General features: G+C 33.6%; 5 protein-coding genes across 7 annotated transcripts; 1 reads left to right on the forward strand and 4 right to left on the reverse strand.

The window, feature by feature from the left end:
* Positions 1–6,369: 6,369 nt before the first annotated feature.
* LOC125209653 (cell wall integrity/stress response component-like protein) lies at positions 6,370–7,795 on the reverse strand. Its single transcript, XM_048109240.2, has one exon. It carries the CDS (start codon positions 7,618–7,620, stop codon positions 6,505–6,507), a length of 1,116 nt encoding a protein of 371 aa, XP_047965197.1. The 5' UTR covers positions 7,621–7,795; the 3' UTR covers positions 6,370–6,504.
* A 2,434-nt stretch (positions 7,796–10,229) lies between these two features.
* On the reverse strand, positions 10,230–13,074 carry LOC125215671 (uncharacterized). Its single transcript, XM_048117167.2, has 3 exons — positions 12,631–13,074; positions 11,017–11,768; positions 10,230–10,938 (listed from the first exon to the last, which is right to left on the reverse strand). Exons 1-3 carry the CDS (start codon positions 12,916–12,918, stop codon positions 10,401–10,403), a joined length of 1,578 nt encoding a protein of 525 aa, XP_047973124.1. The 5' UTR covers positions 12,919–13,074; the 3' UTR covers positions 10,230–10,400.
* An 805-nt stretch (positions 13,075–13,879) lies between these two features.
* On the reverse strand, positions 13,880–18,730 carry LOC125209326 (uncharacterized). The gene is made up of 6 exons (XM_089068135.1): positions 18,057–18,730; positions 17,460–17,542; positions 17,130–17,273; positions 16,752–16,895; positions 16,384–16,524; positions 13,880–15,175 (listed from the first exon to the last, which is right to left on the reverse strand). The coding sequence occupies exons 1-6, from the start codon at positions 18,728–18,730 to the stop codon at positions 13,950–13,952; spliced, it is 2,412 nt and encodes an 803-aa protein (XP_088924261.1). The 3' UTR covers positions 13,880–13,949.
* A 1,590-nt stretch (positions 18,731–20,320) lies between these two features.
* Positions 20,321–23,747, forward strand: SDH2-3 (succinate dehydrogenase 2-3). Of its 3 annotated transcripts, XR_016137233.1 has the most exons (6): positions 20,321–20,600; positions 21,203–21,441; positions 21,588–21,797; positions 22,176–22,371; positions 22,582–22,757; positions 22,963–23,747. XR_016137233.1 is itself a non-coding variant. In XM_089068843.1 (5 exons), the coding sequence occupies exons 1-4, from the start codon at positions 20,346–20,348 to the stop codon at positions 22,369–22,371; spliced, it is 900 nt and encodes a 299-aa protein (XP_088924969.1). In that variant the 5' UTR covers positions 20,321–20,345; the 3' UTR covers positions 22,544–22,788. The 3 variants fall into 3 exon arrangements, 2 of the variants coding, with proteins under 2 accessions (XP_088924969.1, XP_047971124.1); XM_089068843.1 differs by lacking the exon at positions 22,963–23,747 and having other exon boundaries at positions 22,544–22,788; XM_048115167.2 differs by lacking the exon at positions 22,963–23,747 and having other exon boundaries at positions 22,582–22,788.
* Positions 23,242–24,194, reverse strand: LOC125214233 (PLAT domain-containing protein 3-like). The gene is made up of 2 exons (XM_048115168.2): positions 23,954–24,194; positions 23,242–23,892 (listed from the first exon to the last, which is right to left on the reverse strand). The coding sequence occupies exons 1-2, from the start codon at positions 24,041–24,043 to the stop codon at positions 23,422–23,424; spliced, it is 561 nt and encodes a 186-aa protein (XP_047971125.1). The 5' UTR covers positions 24,044–24,194; the 3' UTR covers positions 23,242–23,421.
* Positions 24,195–25,147: the final 953 nt, after the last annotated feature.

Raw genomic sequence — 25,147 nt, forward strand, 5'->3', positions numbered from 1 at the left:
TGAATTGTATTCATAATGATATAAAAAGTTGAATATTTTTAGTTAGGTGTTTCAACCTTAAAATGAGTATAAAATAATTTAATAAAAAATATTCAATTGATATAATTACTTTAAGTAATTAATTTAATTAGGTATTTTTTTATTTTTATTATGAATGCAATTTGATGTATGTTTAAAATACTAAAAAGAAAGAAGAGAAAGAAGAGAAAAGAAAAAAGAAAGGAAGATAAAATACTAAAAAGAAAGAAGAAAATGAAGAAAAAAGAAAGAAGAAGAAAATAAAGAAGAAAAAGAGAAATAAGAAAGGAAGAAAAAATAATCACATATTTGCGGAGTACTATTTAATTGAAATTTTCAAAAATATCCTCCATGAAAAAAAAAGTCACATGTTTAGTATCTAGGGTTATTTTTATCACGGGGTACCAAAAATGATATAAAATAAAGATCAGGTACCATTTACGTGCAAAAATCAAAGATGAGGTACCATTTATGTAGTTCTGTGCGAAAATCAAATATCAAGTACCATTTACGCAGTTCACTTTTTTTTTTAAGTAAAAAGCAAATAAAGGGCTGATATACTTTACGCTTAGGAGAATGATAGAGACAACCATCCTTGATTTGATTACAACGGTGACAGTATTAATTAATCCAGTCATAATTAAATTTCATTAGTTATATGATGATATATTTTACTACTTTATATTACAAAATTCTAAAGTTGAGAATTGAGATAAGTTGACAAATTTATGACAAAATGATCCTTTATTTACTTCTCTTTGGTTCAATTCAACTACACAAGTACTAGAGGTTAAAAATATAAAGAGGCCATTGGTCTAGATTAATTATTGTATGCTAATACACAAAGTATATATAAAAAATGATTTTACCTACTCATTTGATCAAAACATACATAGATTTTTAGCGATATATTTATATGTTATATTTAGAATCGGAATAATCGAGTTATTAGCCAAAGGAAATTGGACTAAGCCAGATTTTTAAAAAACAATGATTTTTTATTTTTGCAAAATTCCCATATGCTCACATGTCACATATACCTAATTTAACTGCGTACTAGTTTTTTTTTTTTAAATATAATTATAAAAATTTAAACAAGCTCAAGCTTACATCATCAACAAATCAACAAAATAAAATAGTAGTACTAAAAATCAAGCAAGCTTCTTGCTTGGTCAAATGTCAACAATAGAATAGCAAGCCAATAACTGAAATCAATTTAATTTCAAATTCAATTACTGTTGTCAACAAATGGAAAAATATCGATTTAACTCCATGCATTACGCAACAATCATTTTTCGAATTTATAGGTAGGTAATTGACTGTATATTTTGTAAAAAATGGTGGAATGTATATATTATTCATTTCCCGTTATTTTCATATAGGAGTATTTATTTTAAGCAATTCATGGTAATTATTATGAAGCAAAATCATGTGTTTGTGAATGAGATTGATTTTGCAATGAATGGAGGTATAGTTAATATATAAATCTTCAACGACTTGTAATTATGTTTATCAATGACCAAACAGCTAAGCAACTAGTATTTTTTTTAGAGTAAACTTCAAAAATGGTCCCTGGACTATGGGTTTATCTTGAAAATGGTCCCTGGATTTTAAAAATATCACCAGTAGTCCCTGAACTAAGGGTTAATATCAAAAACGATATTTTGAGACGAAAATGCCCTTTTGAGGGGTTTTGGGGGTTTGGGCAATTTGGTCTTTTTACACTTTTAACATTTTAAATCTGATATTATTTTAGTTATGTACTAAATTTGATATTATTTCAAAATTATCATTCTTCTTCCCTTTTGTCATCCTTCACTTTGTTTCTTTATTTCAATATTAGATTTAATTTTACAAAATTAAATTTTAAATTTCAGTTTTTAAATATCAATAAATTTTTTTAATTATAAAAATTATTAAATAACAAAAATTATTAGTCATAATCAATATTTGATAGTGTACTAATATAATTTTCGTTTATTAATTTGAAAACAATCAATCAAAATGACTAGAAAATTTCAACAAAAATACTCCTATACAAAATTTTTAGTCGACTTCATAATATTCAATCACAAGCAATTATAACAACCTAACGAAGGCTAAATAGAATAGCTCTTATTTTTCCATCACGATTAATATTATTTTTCTGTACTTCTTCAATTCAGCTTAATATTATATTAAATAACAAAAATTAATAGTTTTAATCAATATTTATAGTTTCCATGAATTAATAGTTTTAATTAAAAAAATTTATTGATATTTAAAAATTGAAATTTAAAATTTAATTTTGTAAAATTAAATCTAATATTGAAATAAAGAAACAAAGTGAAGGATGACAAAAGGGAAGAAGAATGATAATTTTGAAATAATATCAGATTTAGTACATAACTAAAATAATATCAGATTTAAAATGTTAAAAGTGTAAAAAGACCAAATTGTCCAAACCCTTCAAAACCCCTCAAAAAGGCATTTTCATCTCAAAATACCGTTTTTGATATTAACCCTTAGTCCAGGGACTACTGGTGATATTTTTAAAGTCCAGGGACCATTTTCGAGATAAACCCATAGTCCAGGGACCATTTTTGAAGTTCACTCTTTTTTTTAATATTAATTGTTTCTTTTCCACATTCTTAATATTCTCTCAATCCAATTATATTTATATTTTTAGTTTATTAATGATTATCCCACCACATCATTATCTTTTTTTATACCTTTTTAATAATAATATTGCTACTTGTATTACACTATTTTATTATTGCAAAATTTATAAAAAAATATAGAAAAATGACAAACTACCAAATACTATAAAATAAGCAAACCAAAAACACAAATTACAGCAGTAATAAAACAGGAAAATAAAAACATAAGGTCATTCGCATCCTTGTTTCAATACCGTCTCATTCCTTCATTATTCATGAGTCTTACTGTACTTTTTATTTCATCTCTTATCCAAGAGACAGCACATGCAATCCTGCATCCCTCCATCTCGGCTCTTAATCATCTCATCCCTTAACTATTAATTCAATTTTACTTTTTATTTTTGTATCTAACAAATTAAATTAATATTTCATTGACATATTAAATTAATACTAATAATTCATAAAATCATTAAAAACCAAGAAAATTACAACATCCGAAAATACAAAAAATAGAAGTGGATAATTTATGGGAATGATTTGATATTTATAGGAGTGATTGGGGGCTTAAAAAATACTAGAAAAAAAAAATTGAAATACTGGAAAAAACGGCTAGTATTTTTGGGGGAATTTTTTTCGATTTTTTCGGAATTAAAAAAAATGTAAAAAAACCAATTTTCAACGGATGTAAACGACCCCCACTCGCGGGCCGGCGAGTGGGCGTCACGGGAGCTCGCCACGTGGCCAACGCACATAGCAACTGGCTCACCAGCCACATCTTCGCAGAGAGACGTGGAACGCGACGGGACGAGACGGCGCTCCTGCAATGTATTGAATCTAATTAAGTCAAAATGACAAATCGGATTCGAAATTCAGTCGATTTGAATTGGTGTTTTTAACCAAAGGAATCCCAACATTCGATTTTTTAACATTATCATTATATTTTATTTAAATGTTTCTAACCTAATAATTAAAAAGTAGCACGTACTACTACTAATTTCAATTTCTGAATAGTTTATTCTATTTCCTATCAAAATTTAAATTTACAGATAAGTTTGGAGTAATAAAAAATTAATATGAAATTTGAATGCTTTAATGCGTTCAGATCAGTTAATAGTCCCCAAAAATTTAAATTTTCAGATATGTACATTTGTTTTCTTTTTGTTTATTGAAATATGTACTTCAGTTGAGGACTTCCTACTTTTATGGATTTTTTCTTTTACAGTAGAAGAAAATTCTGGATTTGTTGAATATGAAGTGGTCAAATTTGTTAGACTATAGATTTGAATATGGAATGACGGGGTGATATTCTAATGCTTATAGCAACTTAATCCAAAAGTAAGACTAAATCTCTATTCTTAAATTTTAAAATGAGTGGATGAGATTAAATCTTACGAATTTCAATAAATAGTAGATAAAATTTCAACGAAAGGGTAATATCGTCATTATGTTATCATATGATAATTTTCGTGAATATTTTTTTATATCAACATAGTGTATTACAAATATCAACAATATGACATAAGAATATCAACACTAGTACAAGAAAATATCAACACATATTTATTGAGATTTTTACATGGTTTTATTGAGATTTTTTGATGTATTTGTTGATAAAAATCTGGTTATCAACATTTACGAAAACTAAAATAAAAAATATCAAATTTCATCATCCGAACGTCGTCGGAACATATGCAATTAAAATCTCGTTGGAATCCTTATAAAATTATCTTTGATTTGATATATTTTTTGCGAAAAATAATTTAAATTGAGAGAATTACGTAAATTTAAAGTTTTAAGATGATTTTAATGAGAGAGAATTGACATTAATACTGCCTAATTTTATTTATGAATTTTCTTAATTAAAAATATATTTCAAGTGACATTATTTCAACCATTAGATCTTCTAATCTAATGGCTAAGATTTAATCTTAATTTGAGATTGCTAATTAGTTAGCAATTGATCACTTCCCTGGAATGACAATCAAATAATTAAATTTCATGGTCTCCAACATTTGTTACAAATTTTACCCAAATCATTAACAAGAAATATTCATGACCATGTCGCAAAGTATGGTACTAGTCCATCCTCTTATAGCAGTGAAGATATTTCTTTCCACCAGATTAAGAAAAATTGTGTTATGAACTAAATAAAAGAAAAATAAAATAGAAAATGAAAAAGATAAAGAATAAAGTAATAAAAAATAAGTAAATAAAAGAAAATGTGTTGACTTTTACTAAAAAGGGAAATAACTCTATTACTATGGAACGAACGGAATGGAGAAGTATCATTTAAAGAAAAATACATTTTTTAACTAACTTAAAAATTCTAGGAACATGTAAATGTCCATATGGGCTACAAGTCATAGGGCCCATGTAACGTGTATATAGGCTACATCTTAGGGCAATAAATGGTTATAAACCAATAAACATTTAAATTTCAAATAGTTAGTTATTTACCTACTTATTTTCATGATTTGCATCATTTACATGTATTCTAAATCACTTGGAGTAGTATTTAAATTTATTATCACTTTTTTTTTCAGTTATACATTACAATTATAATTTAATAATGAAACGAAAAATATATAACTGTATTAAAATAACTAAAACTTACGTGATTTACAATTTTTAAAAAATATGCAAGTAAAATATAAAAATAATATAAACATAAATTTAATGAAGATTACATAATTTTAATTTTTTTTAAAAAACAAAATGTCATGTCATGAGCCGTGGTTGACTCACAGTCTTATCCACAAAATGGTGTAAAAAAAGTATAAGCTTAGCCATCTGCACGTAACATTTGTTAAGCAATGATCTGAATACCCTCGTAATAGCATAATATCTACGAAGATTTCTTCCAGTTTATTCAATAAAATTATTAAGACATGTTTTTGCTAGTATTAATGAGTTACTTTAGATACGTCAGATCGTTCATTGGTTTGTAAACACTATATTTTGTTTTGCACATTTCGCACTAGAAACATTAGTGATTTTCATTTTCTTGGCATTAATAACCCATCTAATCAGTACCCTCTATAGATAAATCATTAATTAATCTAACTGATTTAACAATCCCCATCTAATTCGTTGTCTGCTAATACAATTCTAAACATAGATCGAGCATTTAATGAAATTTAATTCGTGTGAAAACGAGTTTTGTCTATAATTATGATATAGCAAATGGAGTTAATTATCCTCACACCGACACAGGAATTCCTCAAACCGTCGGTATATTTCTAACTTATCTATTCTCAAAATTTGGCAACTAAATTTTGATAAATATGCAATATTCTATAGTGTTCTACTATTAATTACTAGTTGTAGTTTTTTGGGTAAGTTCTTGTATATTTTCAAATATTGAGTTCCGATTTTGAATACGAATCTTTAAAATTTGTATTGATATTGCAACTACATTATTGACTTATTCTGATTTTTAACTAATTAAATTTGGCGATGACGTAACTTGATTAATTATTTAAATGACACTATTAGATGTCAATTAATATGACATTACATTTTAGGTAACAAAATATAATTAAATTATGTCAATTGTTATTTATTGAATTAAGATTTCATGTTAACATTACAATCTTGATTGTAGAATTAGAACAAATTAATGATTTAGTGCTGATCAAAATTTAGGAATTTGTAGTCAAATATCTTAATGTTTTTTAACTACTATGCAGTATTGAAGTGTATACTTACAAGATTCAGAATAATGATTTATTTTATTAAACTCCGAATAAATTACAAATTTGTATGACAAAGATTAGAAGCAACAAAAAAATACCATCCCTAAAAGAGCAAAAAAAAAAGAATAATTATGATTAAAAAAAAAAAAAATTCAACTCTTTTTGCCCTCTCCACCGCCTTCTTCCAAGTAAGCCTTCTTGTGCCTGTCACCCCTAGCTAACAGACAAATGACAAGGAAACACGTGGCGTATAGCGCGTGAGCCTTCCACGTGGTCTTTGGCGGCTGGTGCATGACAGCTCTGTGAAACACCGTCATATAATAATGCAAACCCACCGCAAAGCCCACAAACGTCTGGGCCAGGCCCAACAACTTAGTCACCGGCCCAGTCTCCGTCGAGAACACGAGGATGAGGTACATCAGCAGCAGCAGGAGGTACAACACGTAGCCGAGGGTTTGTAAAACCTGGACGCAGACGTAGGTGGAGTGCGAAGTAGAGTAGAAAAACCTCAGCGGCTCGAGCCCCGTAGCGAGGGAGGAGAGGGCGAGGATGGCGAAGTAGATGGAGAGGTAGATTTGGATGAAGATGAGGAGCTTTTGGATGGAGAAATAGGCTTTGATTCGGCTGAACATCAGTGAGACGAGAATGAGGGGGATGATGATGAATGTGAATGAGACTAAAGATGCGATTTTTGATGCGTATTTGTTGCCGACGTAGGGTTTGAATCCTCTTGTGAATTCTTTGTTGTATTTAGATAGGTAGATTCTAGATGTTTGGGAGATTTTTTCCAAATCTGGGACGATTGATTCTTGGAATTTCGATGGGAGTTCTCTGAATTCGGATACTAAATCGTCTTCATCGTCGTCTTCTTGATCGATCCAGTTGGTTTTTTCGATGTGGGATTTGGATGGATTGGGCTTGATCGTCTTGTTCTTGGGGTTTGGATCTGGGATTTTTTTGGTTGGGAGGGGGATTTTGGAGGTGGAGTTGAGTTTCTTGATGGTGGAGGTGGGGTTGAGGAGTTTGGTTTTGTTCTTGGGTGAATCGGATGAGGTTGCGATCAGTTTGGTGTGATTCTTGGAGGGGAGTGAAGCGGGTTTAATGAGTTTGGTTTGGTTTTTGGTGGATAGTTTAGTGGTGGAATTGGAGGTTTTCTTGATAATGGGGAAGTCTTGTTGATCATGTAGGGCAGAAATGAGTGAAGAAGTGAAGAAAAGGAGCAAGAGTACCTTGATGGAAATGGAAACAGAGGGATGGAGTGGAGCCATTGTTGAAACTTGTTTGCTGAAATCTATGTCTCTTTGTTTGGAGATCTAATGGCCAATTATTTGGATATGGTGTTTGAGAAGAGTGTTTGGGAGTGGCATTATTTTGGAGAGAGTGAGAGAGGTGTGGAATTGATAGTGAAAGTGGAGAGGGATTTAATGGGGGGGTTTGGAGGATGATGGATTACTCACATGGCGCCTCTGCACTTTGGGCCTAGTGTATTTACGCGGTTTTCCAAAATAGGTTTTCCAAATAGTCTAATCTTATGTAAGCAATTAAGAAAATAGTCTAATGTTATGTAAGCAATCAAGAAAATAGTATAAACCCTAACCCATTAATCTCTCTCGTATTTCAATATTAAATTAAATTAGGAGCACTTTATTTCAATATTTTTCAAATTATTTTTGTTAATAATACTCCATCTGTACCATATAAATAGATCCTTTAAGATTGACACGAATTTTAATGTGTAATTGATAAAATAAGAGAAAACATATAGTTGAAATTGTTTAGTTGATGGTGAGATTCATAAATGATAAAGTAAAAAAGAATGAGAAAAAAGTTGTCGTAACGGTTATGTAGGAGTACTATTTTTATTAGTAAGACGAAAAAGGAAATGTGACATATTTCTATAGGATTGGAGGCAGTATTTAAAATATCCGTTTATAAAAAATGAAATTTAATATTTTTATTTTCAAATTTCATGTGTTGAATAAAAATTTGATGAATTTGTTGTGATTAATTTCTATAAACTCTAAAATGTAAAATATTTATATTTGTTACCGAAGTACTGCGAAGATTATGTCTCTTGTTATTGAAGTACTTTAAGATTTGAAAATTCACATATTGCAAATGAGTAAATCATGATGAAGTGTCAAACATGAAAGTGCCCAAAATTATGATTAATTTGGGACCATAGCAAAGCCATGATATATCATGTGCGTCAAAGTCGACGACAAGTTGAATTATATAAGTAGGTAAACGTAAATCCACCGACGGCGACTTTATGTGAGCTTAATTTATACTAGTATAATAATACTAATACAAAATTGGAATCTCCTTTTGTATATTTATTAGAGATTATATAATACAGTTCAATGGGAACACGAGACTGGTAGACTGGTAGTGACGGTGCATTGATTCACTCCTTTTGTTTTTGGAGAATAAAATTCGGTGAATATTGAAAATGACACAAAATTCCAAAAATTCAATAGTCAACACTTAAGGTTTTGATAAAATTGAGTTGATTTTCGTATCATATCCCTATATTTGACTATTTATCTCTTATTTTAGATTTTATGCCCTTTTCTCGATTTAAAAGCGCTGCCGCTATAATAATTGTATCTCGTTGAGTTATTCTCCGTCGCAATGTATATATATATATTGAGGAAACTTGATGACAATTCACAAATATATACTCAACGTATTTAAGTTAAGTGAGATTTTCCTTTAAATTTATCATATAAGACAGCTTAAAATTATTGATGATCTTTATTCTCATGGTTTCGTATAAGGACTCGTACGTACTAATGCTCAAATAGAGGAAAGACAAATGTACATATAATTGTATATGTACATAATATTCTTAAATTTTTAAATTTAATTGAATTTAATTAGAAGTTAAGTTTGTTATTTGCTGTATTATTATGTAGCAACAAGAAAGAAGTGATATAGAAATTTTATATCAAATTGTAACATGATTTTGAGCTCAATTCGAATTAATCATACAATATTTAGTAAAAAAGTAAATATTTTCTTAAATATACAAATATATAACTTAAATTTTTAATTTTTTTTGAAAGTGTTAAAAAATGATTAGTATGAAATTTATGTTAAATTAATTAATGTTTATGAATCAATTTTCAAGGGTACATGTTAAAAAAAGTTCGATTATGTACGTACAATTATGCACATTTGTCACTACCCAAATACCCATGCAAATATTCTCATGAATTAGACAAATGAATAATTTATGTATCTTTAATTCAAACTTTGATCTATTTTAGGGTTTTTTTTTTTAAAAAAAGTTTTTGGGTAATGCTTAGTTTCAAGTTTCAGCTATCTAAATGTCCTAATTTGGTTTATAAACACTTTTTAAAATATAATAAGTTGAAGCAAGTGATATCTAAACCATAAATAACAAACGTTTAATAATAATTATAAACCCTAAAACAACAAATTGGTTAAACAAATTAATTTGGAATATCATATTCGTATTTAAATGGAAATAAAACAAAGAATATAGTCAAATGCCCAACAAACAAACTAAGAGGCCGAAAATGCCTCACAAAAATTGGCCGAATTAGCGGAGACTGAACAGTATTATGCGTTTTATTGTAATTTCCAATTTCCTTAAATATTTGATCATTTAAAAATATTTAATGTTTTACCTTGAGTAAAAAAGTCACCTCAAAAAGAAAACACATGAATAGCGTTAGAATACATTAAATCAAGATTTAAGTTAATCTATAATTGTACATGTTATAATAAAATATAAATGAGATATTTAACAATATACAACATAGACAAAATGTAGTTGAGCATTTTCTCAAAGATCAAAATAGTGATGTACTGATGTTGTTGTCTTATGCAATGTTTGTGTGTGTAAATCTTATTCAAACACCTCAAATCATATTCCAAAATCATTCAAAAATGCCGTTATTCTTTAAGAGATACACAAGATTTTCAACACACCGTGGAAAGACTCCTGCTGAATAAATGAAGTATATATGTTGCTACCAATAACATAGTTTCCTATATATATCTGATGCTGTCTAAAAATCTACCTCTTGAAGGCAACCGTTGAAGAATCGGACAACGCAAGCTCGCGGGCGAGCAGTCTCTGCTCGTCGTTCTCATCAAACTCAATGCTCGACCCTCCTTCATAATCCACATCGATCACGCTCCTCTCCTCCACACTGTCGTTCTCCACAACGCGAAGCTGAGGGCGTTCCTCCACTAAACCAGCATTTTCTGCTTCGATGTCCATCATTTCTGACTCGATCAAGGCCTCCATTCTCGCCCGGTCCCTGTCCCTCGGATACGTGCAGTAGAGAAACGAGTAGAACGCGCAGCAGATCGCCATAGGGATGCTTATTGCGGTGTAAAGTGCCTTGCCAAGCGAGGCAGCATTCTCTCGATCCGTTTCTATTGCTTTCGAGTCCACCGCCCCTGTCGGGACAGGCTTGTATCCGTACACGTTCTGAGCTAGAATCCCCACCACAGGTGGAGCGAACGAAGCTAGGATAGACTCGAACGATCTGTCCAAAGCATAGATGTTCGTTCGAGCCCTCTCTGGCACTATTTCCGCGAAAATCGGACTGTTCACAACACAAATGTTAGTAGTAAGACAGATAATTACCATTAACAACATTGCCAATTTAACATTAAAACCTTACTTGTTAGTAGCCGGAGCATTCCAGGAGATGAAGAAACCGGTGACAAAGAACACGAAGCCGTGCATAGCTGCAGAGGAAGGGTCATCGGGCAATCCGAGCAGCAAAATCGCAGCTAACGGGATGGCCGAGCCAGAGCTTATCTGCGAGAGTATAATCCTACCAGCATTTGGCAACGGCTTAGCAAGCGTGTCGCCCATCTTCCCCCCAAACAAACCCCCGAGTGATCCAGCAACGTTGAACAATGTCAAGATAGTTGCTGTTTTCTTGTGAGAGAACCCCATGAGCTCGAGCCACATAGGAGCAAACGACAGAGATGACCACGGGAATGAGCCAGAGACGCCCTGAGCAACCAATATCTGGAACGAAGGTACTTTCATCACTGCCTTCGCTTCCTTAACGAGCTCCTTCACTTCCTCCTTAAACGGCTTGTGTGGAGGCTGCTCCTTCCTCTTGCCATCGCTGTCAGTAAACCGGGGATCGTTGGCGAAGAGATGGACTAATGCACCGATCACGACGCTTAATATTGCAACGAGGTGGAACGCGATCCTCCAACCGGGGATCCCCATGACCGTGGTGGAGGCTATGAGGACGGAGAGGAGGCCACCGATGATGGAGCCGAAGTTTCCTGTCAACTGCAGCCAACCGAACGCGGTGCCACGATTCGTGTCATCGGTCGAGTCGGCTACGAGAGACTGGATTGCTGGTGTGACTATGGCAAGGCCTATCCCATTCAGACCTCTTGAGATTGCCACCTATGGAAGAAGATCAATCTTAACACCTCATGATGCAAATGCAACAAACCTACAAGCAACACTACATTTAGATTTCCATGAACTCACTTCCCATTTCTTTTGTACTAAATCAAAGTTGCATTTACTCAAGAAATCTAAGGCAAAATGTTAACCAAGATTCTTTAAAAACCATCTGCTTTAACTGCTCCAAAACCAAATTAGGAAAGCAAGCAACAAGATTAAAGATTACGAATTCTGATACAAACACTTCAATCATGCCAAATTACAAGGAAGACAAAAAAATTCGAATCTTGAACTTATTAATGGGATAATTGTCATTTAAATCACGAATTTTGATCAAATTCTGGTCATTTCTACGAGGATTTTTTTATTGGAATTGCCCCAAACCTGTGCCCAACCGCCCCCTTGGTTCGGCTGCCACATCACAATCAATTTCACCTAAATTTGCACGGTTGGAACAATTGAAAATTTTGAAACTCTGTGATTTAATATTCGGTTTCCAAACTTTATGGAAAGACCACAATTTGATCAAATTTCGTGATTTGAATGACTATTATCCGATAATAGATTCAATTCTTGGAAATCCGGGTCACACAATTTGCAAGAGTGTACAGAAAAGTTCAGATTTGGAAGCAAAATAACTAAATTAACCAAATTTGCAAACTAATCGATACTAGATTTTCTCAATAAACATAAGGCAAAATAGTAAAACCAACTGATTTAACTGCTCTGCATTTCAAACCGAGGAGCATTGAAATCGGAGAAAAATCAAATCTTGAACTTTGAAATTCACCGATAAGAACAAATCCGATCACAATTTGGAAGAGCTGGGACAGAAAAAAATGAGATTTTGATGCAAAACCTGAGCGAAGGTGGAGGAGATGGCGACGAGGAAAGTGGCGGCGGCCCAGAGGAAAGCGCCGGCGGCGATGACGGAGGTGCGATTGTGGCGGACGGCGAGGTAGGCGGCGAGGGGGTAGCAGGAGGACTGGACGATGGATCTGAAGAGGGTGAGGGAGCCGAGGCGGGTGGGGTCCGCATGCAGCGCGGCGCCGACTTCCTTGTAGACTCCGGGGAGGAGAGATTCGTCGGCGCGTTCCATGATTCCGGCCAGATTGACCAGGACGAGAGTCAACGTCTCCGATCTCATCTCATCAGCTGCCTTGAGTGGTTTCCTTTTTTGTGCTTCGAATGTAAGCAAAGGAGCAATGGTGGATTCACATGTGTCGGCTTATTATAGGATGTTTTGTCTGAAAGGGGAATTGTACGAGATACGATTTTGTTGAACTAAATAATCTCCCAAATTTCATACTCTCACTTATCCTCTTATCCTTAATTTTAGTAGTAGTACATCTTTGTATAAAGATATAACAAGTCACAAGATATGTTGTGTAAATTAAGCGAGGAGTGATTTGAGGTGTAAACTATATCAAGATATTTAGTTTATACTACTAAGTTATTATACAAGGAGTGATTTGATTTGCTTGTATCTATGTATTTGAGAGAAAAGATAGAAATGTTGATACCATAATTTAATTGTTTGGTATTTAAATTTTAGGTCTAAATTATCCGAATATATTGGCATGCGGTGTCCAACCAATTAACTAGACACGTCACATGACAATATGTTTGGACCACTAAATTTTGAATAATTAGGTATCTGATCGGATGAACGGTATACGTCATTACCACACCAAACATTGCCTGATATCTATACCGGTGATCAAAGAATTGAGGAACACTGTATTTTTCTAATGTATGAATTTATTTTGCATTTTAGAAATTCTAGTTTTTCCCTTAGTTCCCAAATGAAATTTTGATGGAGAAAGCATTGAACTGATTCAGAGAATTAAATGTTCTTGAAGATGGAGTCGATCCAAATGGTTATAACTACGTTGCCACTCTTTTGGCTTGTGCTCAAGTAAGATTGGAGAAAAATGTTACTAATAGCTTGCGGAATAATAGTCTGGCCTTCATAAAAACAATTCTTAATACATAATTACAACAATTTAGACACACAAATATGAAAAGACAATGGCAAGATAAACAAAACACTAATATCGAACCTTTTACTAACATTTATTACAACCACATTAATATTTATTCTCGCATGCTACCAAACTAAATAGCGTAATCACCAACCTGATTCCTTGCAACTTTTCTTCGTCTATCTCATTTCTTCTAGTGCTGGCAACACTCAAAGACCTTCTCAAACACATCGTCAACTTTCTTGAAGTATTTATACCTGAAACTTCGGCAAAATAAAAGCAGCCAGGAAATGATTCCTATGCCCGCAACATATCCACAAGCAGCAAACACATACTCCCACTCAATATCTCTATCCGATTCCACTTCCAAATGAGGTGGTAATGGTTTTCCATCGCTCCTCTCACATTTTTTCGTCAATGGAAATCCACACAACCCTGCATTTCCCACATATGATTCGTTATCAAATGTGGAAAGTTGACCAGCATGTGGTATTTTTCCCTCGAGATTATTCATCGAAAGGTTTAACTTCGCAAGAAATGTCAGATTTGTCAATCCACCTGGAATCTCTCCATCCAGTTTGTTTGAAGACAAGTCCAACGACTCGAGGATACTCATACCTCCAAGAGATGACGGTATATGTCCTTCAATGTTATTATGTGACAAATTCAAGTATCTAAGAGACTTAAGATTCGCCACCGAAGGTGGAATGATCCCAGAGAATCCGTTGGAGGATAAGTCAATAGTTGTAAATGTATCCAATAGTCGTCGCAATAACTGATCCAATCCTTTCAATGTGAGCGTCAACTCTATATATCTTAGAAACAAATTTTCTCCATCATCGGTCTGGTTTTCCTTGGCATCTATCATACCGTGAAAGTTCTTGAAATATCTCTCAGGTAGAGAGCCAACAAATGCATTATGCGATACATCCAGGACTTGCAACATTGGAAATGACATCTTAGTGTTTGAAGCCATCAACATCGTACCAACGAACTTATTTGACTTTAAAACGAGGATGCGAAGTTGAGGGAATGTTTCCATCCAAAAGGGAAACACACCTTGTATTTCATTTTCACCAATGTCGATGGCCCGCAAACCCTGACAGTTTTCTAGACTTTGGGGTAGGGTTCCATTCAATCTGTTGCCATTCAGATCGATTGACTGAAGACTGCAACCTGTTGTGAACGTTGGTAGGATGCCTGTAAGTTTATTTGCACTCAAATGAAGTATTAACAAAGATTTCCTCAGGTTCACCAGACAATATGGAAGTGCTCCTTCCAAGTTATTGTATGATAAATAGAGGATTTGAAGGGATCTCAAGTTGCAAATGGATGGTGGAATCACTCCACTTAAGTTGTTGGAATAGAGTGCCAAATTAAGCATTCCTAATTGATTCACAAAGGTGGATGGTATTGGACCTGAAAGTTTATTCTGTGCATGTCAAGCCCAGTTTTGAGGCACCGTGGAATCAAAATCATTAGACACAATAATGAGTTACAATAATATATATTCCCTTCGTTCCTTGTTAATAGAGACATTTCTTTTGGGCACGGAGTTTAAGAATAGTGTGTTAAATGGTTGGTGAAAAAAGTAAGAAAAAATAAAGTAAGAGAGATGAAGAGAGAATAATATAAAAATGAGAATTACTTTTTTGCCAAAAATAGAAATGACTCAATTAACTTGGAACTTCTCTGAATAGAAAAATGACTCCTTAAACATGGAACGAAGAGAGTAGTAAACAATAGTTGATACGGATATATCTATAGAATATCTCTCATATCTCTATTGTTATTTTATCATATCTTTTCCATATCATTATTATCTTATTCACCAAATTAGGTTATTCATATGAGTATTATAAATAGGACCTATTATTATTCTCATTATTCAATCAAGAAATACAATTACCTTTATCTTATTTTTATCGCTTATTTTAATTCGGTATTGATCTTGGTTTGATCGACGGGCAAAGCTTCCGCGACTACCTCATCTACCTTTTATACATCCGACGATCGCATCCGCGACGCCGGAATCTTGTTAAGAGAAATCATCTCTTAACAATAGTAGTAGTATTATTTATGCATGACCCTTCAAAAGTTTGACTTGCACATATTTTTAAGGGATGAAGGGAGTAGTTTGACTTGCATAAGTTTTTGAAAATGGAGGAAAGTGAATGGAAAATTAGTGGAATACATATGAGTGTAATAGTTAGTAGATTGTGAGACCCACTTATCTAAAATGAGAAAATTTAAGCCGACTTTGAATTACCGACAGCCAAAAATGGCAATTGAGACACGTTATTTCGTGAACATAGGGTGCATTTTTTTATTTGTTACATGGATGTGCAATTTATCTAATTATCTAAACACAATAAGGTTGTATTAACATGGTACTTGTGTATTTTTGTTTATGTATGGTTACAATACTACATTATGGCTACTAGTCTACTTTTATGTCTAGAAAAAGAATTATCACGAATGATCATCTATCTATATAAAAGGTACTCCACATAACTTAATTGATTCCTCACCAAGTTTTGTTTCGAAGCATACATTTCTTATATTCATGAAATTGACAGAATTTACATAAACGGCATGAAAGAGCAAAATGAGATAGAAAATCATACCACTTAAGTTATTGGTATCAAGCCACAGATCTTGAATGGTTGTGTTACCAATTTCTCTAGGCAATGATCCACGAAGTCGGTTGGTTCCGATGTTCACTTGCAATAAATTATTGAGAAGAAAAATTTCTTTTGGAATATCCCCTGTATAATTATAAATCATCCACACTTAGATTTAGTTATCCGATCCCTACAGTTTTACTATGAAGTAGTACTACCTTGTTTAGATTAGATAAATGCTCTCTACGCAGGTATTGCTCAGAATACTTTTACAAAAAGATTTAGATTCTATCACTCAAAATTCTACACATTTTGATCTAATTAATAATAAGTAGTAAGAATCAAGACAAACAAACTGGTGAGATAGATACCGTTTAATTTATTTTCGAAAAGCCATAGCTCACGAAGGTCTGTCAGGTTTCCAATTTCCCTTGGTAATGGTCCAATAATTGCGTTGGTTGCTATATTGAGTATCTGCAAATTATTAAGACGACCAATTTCTTTCGGAATATTACCTGCGAAATAATTCCTTAAATTTTTGGGCAACACATCAAAATAAATATTGAGACATAAAACTATTAAAATGGAAAGACATAATTATATAATCAACTATGGATCAAGATGAAAATAAATTATTTACTTTCTTATAACAGTAAATTGACACGAAGTAGAAATGTCATAGAGTTTTCATAGCTCAATACAATTAGCAATATCATCATTAATCCAATACAAGTTCAAAGAAATCATACCACTTAAATTATTGTTGTTGAGCCATGAACGTTGAAGGAGTGTCATGTTTCCAATCTCTTCTGGCAATGATCCATTGAAATTGTTCATTCCCAAATCCAACTCTACCAGGTTAAAAAGACGGCCAATCTCTTTTGGAATGTAACCTGTGTAAATATAAAAATTTGAAAATCCAATTTAATTACCATAATTATGCTATTTTGAAATAATGTAAATTGTAGATATTCGTAAAAAAGAGTTGGATTTAAAAAGATAATTTCAATACCATATTACTACCATTCATGCCAAAACAAATGTAGGGTGGTGTGTAAGAGCATGAGATAAAATCTTACCACTTAACTTGTTGTTACCAAAATCCAAAAATTGAAGCATTGTCAAGTTCGCAATTTCTCTTGGAATATTACCTGAATAAATGCTTCAAATCAATATCCTGTATATGAATTTTGTGAATGCAATATGAAATTATTTCTTAATAGAACAAAGTACTATATGAAATTAAATAAAAAATATTGAATGAAATTTCATACTATTTCATTTGTTATTTGCAACTCGTGTACACATATCATATGGATGTGTATCCACTCCAATTAAAATTTACTCCTTTATGTCCTTAAAGAGTAGTAGTAGTTTCCTTTTCCCATTTTGATCAGTCAACAATTACATAAATCATAACCGGTCATCTTCTTTTCTTTGTTCAAAAACAGCAACTTCTGCAACAGGGGGCGGCGTCTATGTAATCTCTCTGATGGTGCTATGCTGGATCATTCTCTACTAACAATATTTCAATTATTTTTACATTCTATCTACTATTTACTATTTTACCAATTTCGCAATTAAACTATGCTGTCCTATAAAGTTTCTATTTTTGAGGGACTAAGAGAGTAAGAATTATAGTGGAGTGTAAAAAGTTAAAAGAGTAATATATTCACAAACGTAAATCACAGAAATTTAAGAATGGAGATGTGATCTTACCACTCAAATAGTTGGCACCAAAGAACAATTGTTGAAGCAATGTCAAGTTCCCAATTTGTGCTGGCACATGTCCACTGAAGTTGTTGCTATACAAAGAAAGATACTCAAGCTGCGAGCACTGCTGCAAACTCGATGGTATCTCCCCATACAACTTGTTGTAAGAAATACGAAGTCTCTTGAGCCTATGCAAATTGTGTTTGCATATGTCAAGAGGTAGGCCACTAGACAAACTATTATTCCTCAAATTCAAAACTTCTAAATTCGACATGTTGAAAATAGATGTGGGAATAGGACCATGAAAAGAGTTCTCGCTCACATCTAACGAAGCGAGAAAAGCAAGGTTTCCGATTTCTGATGGAATGGTTCCTACAAGATCCATAGATGATATATTCAACTGAGTCACTCTTTGAAGGCGAGAATCACAAGTAACTCCGATCCAACTACAAATATTGCTCTCACTGCTCCAACTTTTGGTCAGTATATTATGGGGATCTAAAGAGATTCGAGATTTGAAGGTCAAAAGTGAAGAACGATCAGTTTCGATATCTGTTTTGGCTAAGCCATAATCGATCTGCCATTGAAGAAGTAAGAGTGATGGTATAAGGAGGTAGAGATGGGAAGATCTATCCATTAGGCTTGATTTGAAAAGTTGTAATATGTGTTGGGTACACAAGATTTGAGCTACCACTAAAAAAGGTGTGTGTGAACAAACAGGGATGTTTCGAGGCAAAAGACAGAAGTCGTCTAAATATAAATTTAGTGATGATTTTTGTTTCGGTGTGGAGTTCTCATGAGTCAAATCTCAAATGTGATTAATTTACTTGCTTTATATGATTAAATAATGGTAGTTAAATAAACATGAATTATTTGATGAGCGCTGGAAAAATAACGAAGTCATATAATGTACAGTATTACTCTCTCCATCTCCCAAAAGTTTTGAATATGAAACGAGTTTTAATGTGCAATTAATAAAATAAGAGAGATAAGAAAAAATAAGAAAGAGAAGAGAAAATGTAACGAAAGTAATGTCAGTGAATTGTGAGGTTCATGTTATTATTAGTTCGAAACTTTCATTATTTAAACTTTATCTAGTTTTAAAGGATGAGCCAAAATGAAAAACTAGCCCATTTTTTTTTAGTTCGAAATGAATATAATTTATTGGTTATAATAATTAGAAAAGTGGAGTATAACTTTATTTTCTCCATAACTTCAGTCATGAAATTTTCTTGATATTAAATGGCCAAGGTTTACAAATGGGGCACGGCAGTAGGCACCTATACATAAAAAATGCAATTTGACTTAGACTAAGGACTCAGTTCTTTTTAAAATATAAAGAAAACTAGGACTTTTTTTATATAGACATTTTATAAACTCAATTGTATTTCAGTAATTCAAAAGGTTAGTGGGACTAGGGACTTTCTTTTCTACAAAATCTAAAGGAATCTGCAGTAATATGTTTAACTAATTGCTTTAAGGAATCTTCGCACGAGCCGACAGTTGACAGTATAAATGTTAATTACTACATGGATATTTTTGTGTAGGGGAACAGATTATTTGGGCCGGCCTATGTCAAATTAAATACTCCAGATATTTTAGGTTATTTCTGGATCCAATCAACCTAAGCCCACTCCACATCAATTCTAGCCCAGGTCCTCACAGGCCCAGCTACAGTTGTGAATTTAGGGTGTGTTTGAATCGGAAAATAGAAACATTTAAATTGCATTTAATAGTCCAATCTAATTGGTTAAATTTTCGGTGTGGCATGCACAATGGGCAAGGGCCTAAGGCTGAAAAAGAGTGTTTTATTATTATGAAAAATTGAGTTATAATAATATGTGCTAACACTATATCAACCTTTAATTATGTGGAATTTACTATTATAGCCCTCAGTTAGTATAAATAAAGGCAGATGATAGTTTTGTAATTTTCTGCTATAGTATGACTTCAAATAATAAATTAAAATATATGATATAATATACCATCAATTCAGAGGAAAATTGAGAAAAGTATTTCTGCAAAATGATCGTGTTTTTATTTAAATGAAATATAAAATTCAATTCAAACAAGTATTATTTGTATTTATTTTGTATTATTTAAATAGTAGTACTTGTATTTATTTATTTTAGAACACGTTGTAGCCATGCAAACATGTGTCTCTCTCCCTTCTCAACACCTCATTTTACACTAAGCAATAAACCGCTTCTAAAATGTAGCTGTAAACTGTGAAGTTCAGTAGAGAGATAGAGATGTGGAGAGCATGGTTGAAGGGAGGATCGAAACAAGTGGCTAAATTTAGCACAAAAAAGGGAGGTTTCCCTATTCTGCAAGGCCACCCTGCTGCAGAGCAACATGCTGAAGAAGTAGTTGAATCACAACACAATATTCAAAGGAATGTAAAGAATCAGAAGGAGTTCAAGATATATCGATGGAGCCCTAATCATCCCCACCAAAAACCTTTTCTTCAATCCTTCTTTCTCGATTTGTCCACCTGTGGACCTATGGTAACTTTATTTTAATTACAGTTTAAGTATAATAGAGGAATTAATTATCATTTGCTTCAAAAAATTATAGAATGAATTGGTTTGGAAGAGCACTTGATTGGCTTTTTAACTTATTTGTGTTTTCTAGTGTATAGAAGTGCACATATATATATACATTAAAGAAAAAATTATCCATGGAGAAAATTTTATGTATGAATATTTATAAGCATGATTGAATCATAATGTGATTTTGAAGCTCTTTTCTGTATGAATTGTCCAAATTCTGGATCATACACAAGATTATTCAGCAAACCATTTAACTGAGGGTTTGATTAAATGATTTTATAATTGGAAAACCTATGAGTACATTATAAATTTGATGTTTTTATTAATTTTGTGATTTACTTGAGGCCTAAAGTTGTTTAAATAAATATAATTTGCATGTGTGTCACATTATGTATGTATGCATTCTCATCATGCTTCACCTCTGAAATGTGGATTTTGGTTTTGTTATGTAGGGAAATCTCATTTGTTATGTGACAAGAATGTCAAAAACACATTTTTGGATGAATTAGTATACAATTCCAATCAACAATTCAATGAAGAGGATTTGTATATTGTAGGTTCTTGATGCTCTACAGAAGATAAAATCTGAAGATGATTCGAGTTTGACCTATAGGAGATCCTGTAGAGAAGGTATATGTGGTTCTTGCGCGATGAACATTGATGGGACGAACACGGTGGCCTGCCTTAAGCCGATTGATTCGGACACTAGCACGGCTACCGTAATAACCCCTCTGCCCCACATGTACGTGATCAAGGATTTAGTCGTTGATCTCACCCATTTCTACCACCAATACAAGTAAGATCACCACTTTTCGGATTCATTGTTGCCAAAGTTTGCTTTAGATTTCGATCGATTTCTAGCAATATCCATTCCCTACTCTGTTTTATCCTTTAGGAGTGAGAGTAATTATCCGTTCCTTGCAATCGTAACATAAAATGCAGGTTGATCGAGCCATGGCTGAAGACGAAAAAGCCCCCACCGGGCGGGAAAGAATATAGGCAGAGCACAGCAGAGAGACGGAGGCTTGACGGGCTCTACGAGTGCATACTATGTGCTTGCTGCAGTACCTCGTGCCCGTCCTATTGGTGGAATCCCGAGGAGTTCCTCGGACCTGCAGCACTGCTTCATGCTTATCGCTGGATAAGCGACAGGTTACCTTGTCTATATATCTTCAAATAAAATTACTCCATCTGGTACCCATTAAATGTCCTATATTTTGACCGCTGCGGGTTTTAAGAAATTGTTTAAACTTGTTGGTAAAAGTGGGTAGAAAAGTTAGTGGAATGCGGGTCCTATTTTTATATATGAAGTAGTTATATAATAAAATGTGAGTGAGAATGCGTTGGTAGAATATAGGGTTCATTACTTAAAAAAAGTAAAAGTGAAATGTGACATTTATTGGGACTATACAAATAAGGAAATATGAGACATATAATGAGGATTGAAGAGAGTATAAGATAGATTAAATTGGCAAATGAGATAGACAGGTTAATGTTATTGTGCATGATCACTTCTTGTGAATCTGGCAGTCGGGATGATTTTGGTGACGAGCGGCTGCAAGCACTGACGGATAAGGAAGTTCGGCTGTATCGGTGCAGGACTATAAAGAACTGCACAGCTACATGCCCCAAGAGCCTGAATCCGGCAAATGCCATCAACAAGATGAAGGTGAAGCATCGGTTTGCTAGGCCGGCCGAGGAGCCCGACAATAAAGTTCGAGCTTAGGTAGCCGTACCACCTTATCGATGTACTCATGTTACTATATTTGGCTTTTTAAATGGCCAAGCTATGGTGTTTTTCGTTGGCATTGACATTACTCTCTTAACCTTACTAAATAATGAAGCCATGTGTTTTATGTTTTTCTTTTAAAGGAAAGTAGATATAAATTTAATTTTAGTTGCTTGGAATTCCTCCGATGCAATGTTAATTCTGCAGATCGGGAGACTACACGTGGTAATTCTTCTTGCATATTGGTGGACAATCATGGCGTTTCTGGTCGACCCTTAAGACAGTGCCCGGTCGACCCTTAAGACAGTGCCCCCGGGCGTTTCTGGTTGACCCTTAAGGCAGTGCCCCCGATCAAACGAATTAATTTACCTCATGTTCTTAAGGTTTTAATATATTCCCAATTTTTGTGTTTTACCTCATCTTTATGCTTTACACTACTAATATTGGAAAATATTAATGTTTTAGAGTGATACTACTAAATTGAAATTTTGCATATATTTCGAAAGGAATTTTAGTTTGTCCAGTATCTAACAAGTACTACCAAATTAAATTTTATAAATAGCTAAAAAAGACTTATATCTTTCACAGAAGTAGGTACTCACCATTGAAAAAAGGAGATTGTTGAAAGTGATGGCTGCCGACATAAAATGGATATCCAACGAATCAGATCTACATCTATTATACACCTGTAATATTGTTAAAAACTTCAACAATTGTTATCAATCCATATCATCATCCAAAAGTTGAAACTTATTATTTACCCGCAAAAGAATCCAAATTTTAGGAGAAATTAATCAAGAGTCTAACAATAAATAAGGAAAAAAAAACAATTACTATAATCTAATATTCAACTTAAATGTAAAAATATTAACTCACAAATGTTGCAACTTCAATCAAACATGTCCGAAATAATACAATAGCATTATTTACCAAGCCCGGGACTTCATGTCCCATTCCTCCCACATTTATTCCAACTAAAATTTTAATATACAATCCACGCAAGCTTATACTGGGCCTCGGCCCGGACCCAAAAAAGCCCGTGACAACTCACACGACCGACACCTTGGGCAAATCCATGGCGCGCTTCATAAGCCCGGCCCGGCCCGAAGAACCCGAACAGAGGTTTCGATACGCGTAGAGCTGGCGAGGCGCGGCGTCGGTGGCGAGCCACTGCTCGACCTCGAAGTACTTCTTGGAGCATTCCTCGTGGACGCCGGTGGAGGAGGCCTCGACGTAGTTGCAGTACCAGCCGTGGCCCGAACCGGTGCCGTCGGAGGTGAGGTTGAGGGCGCAGATGGGGCCCGGGATGCAGGGCCCGCGGCCGCTGAAGATGTCGAGGTTGCCCCGCTCGAAGTAGTCGTATCCCGGGCCCATGAGGCCGCCCCAGGCCTCGATGTCGTTGATGCGGATGCCGTAGCCGTCGGCGTCGTAGAAGGTGGCGCCGATCTTGGAATCGGTGCCGCCTTTGATGATCGTGCTCGTTCTCACGTAGATGGAATACACGCAATCATCTTCGTCCTGTGAAATTTGATTCGATTAACTGAATGAATTGAGTTGTGAAATCGAATGAAGTACTTACAGATGTGGAGATGGTGATGATGGAGAAGAGGATGAGGAGCTTCAACAAGGATTGCTTGACTGCCATGGCTTCCTTCTTGAGATGATTCATATTTCTATCTTTGGACTATAGTGAAATGCCACTAGTGTGTGTATATATATTATCATAAAATAAGAAATCAAATAAATATAATTTAAGACATGTATGTAATTATATGATTGTTGGGTTATTTGCGGGTAAAATCACATTTTTTTTTTCAAATTCTGATTCATCTCACATTTTCAAAGTTTAAAACATGAGCACATGTCTCATGATGATTTTTTTAGGCATATGCGTGTAATATTTTGGTGATGTGAGTGAAAAATGATGCAGGCAGGCATGATTGTAAAAGTGTCGAAAGGGGCAAAAATGTTAGAAAACAGCGTGAAAATGCCTCAAATGTTACAAAGTTTTTCATCAGATACTTCTGGTGCTATTCCTTGTGTCCGGCATTAGGAGGAGTTCTGGTGAGTTTGGCATGAGTTTTAAAAAATATAAATGAAAATGGGTGGAAAAAAGAATCTAGGAGGAGTTTTGTGTGCACATTTTGTAGTAAAATTTGAGTGGAACCTTAGACATACTTATCATTTATAGTAAATGTGAACCATACCTCCTAATAGGGGATGAATCAAAATGGCAAACCAAGACTCCTAATAATAGATGGAATATTAATATTTACAATGTACCAAAAATATGCAAACACCATTCACTAGATTCCTTTTTTTTTTTTTAAGTCACTCAAGATAAAATGAACAAATTTCTCTTTAATTTCCACTACTTGTTCATTTCTCTTTAATCCACATAATGCCCTACATGTTTTTTGCTTGACCACCACCACCACCTTCGTCTGAAAATTTTCGACTATGAACTCTGCTTAACTTTTTCCAAATTTTTTTTATCGTATTTGGTAATTTGTTATTCAAAAATCAAAATTACTTAAGAAACAAAAAATGACTCATTTTTTTAGTAATTATTGTTTCTACATAGATGCAATCATCATACTAGTTTGATTGCCTGGATGATTCATTTAAAGATGGACCACACACATTAAAGTCTATAGCGAAACCAATTAATATGCATTTATAATTTTAATAATTAAAAAATGCCATATTTGAAGTTTAAACCACATACATTGCGATATATTTTTCCGCCACCCATATTTTTCTAGTTATGTAT

This window comes from Salvia hispanica, chromosome 3 (genome assembly GCF_029641045.1).
Source record: "Salvia hispanica isolate PSC_SH4W2 chromosome 3, Shi_PSC_v1, whole genome shotgun sequence".
NCBI lineage: Eukaryota > Viridiplantae > Streptophyta > Magnoliopsida > Lamiales > Lamiaceae > Salvia > Salvia hispanica.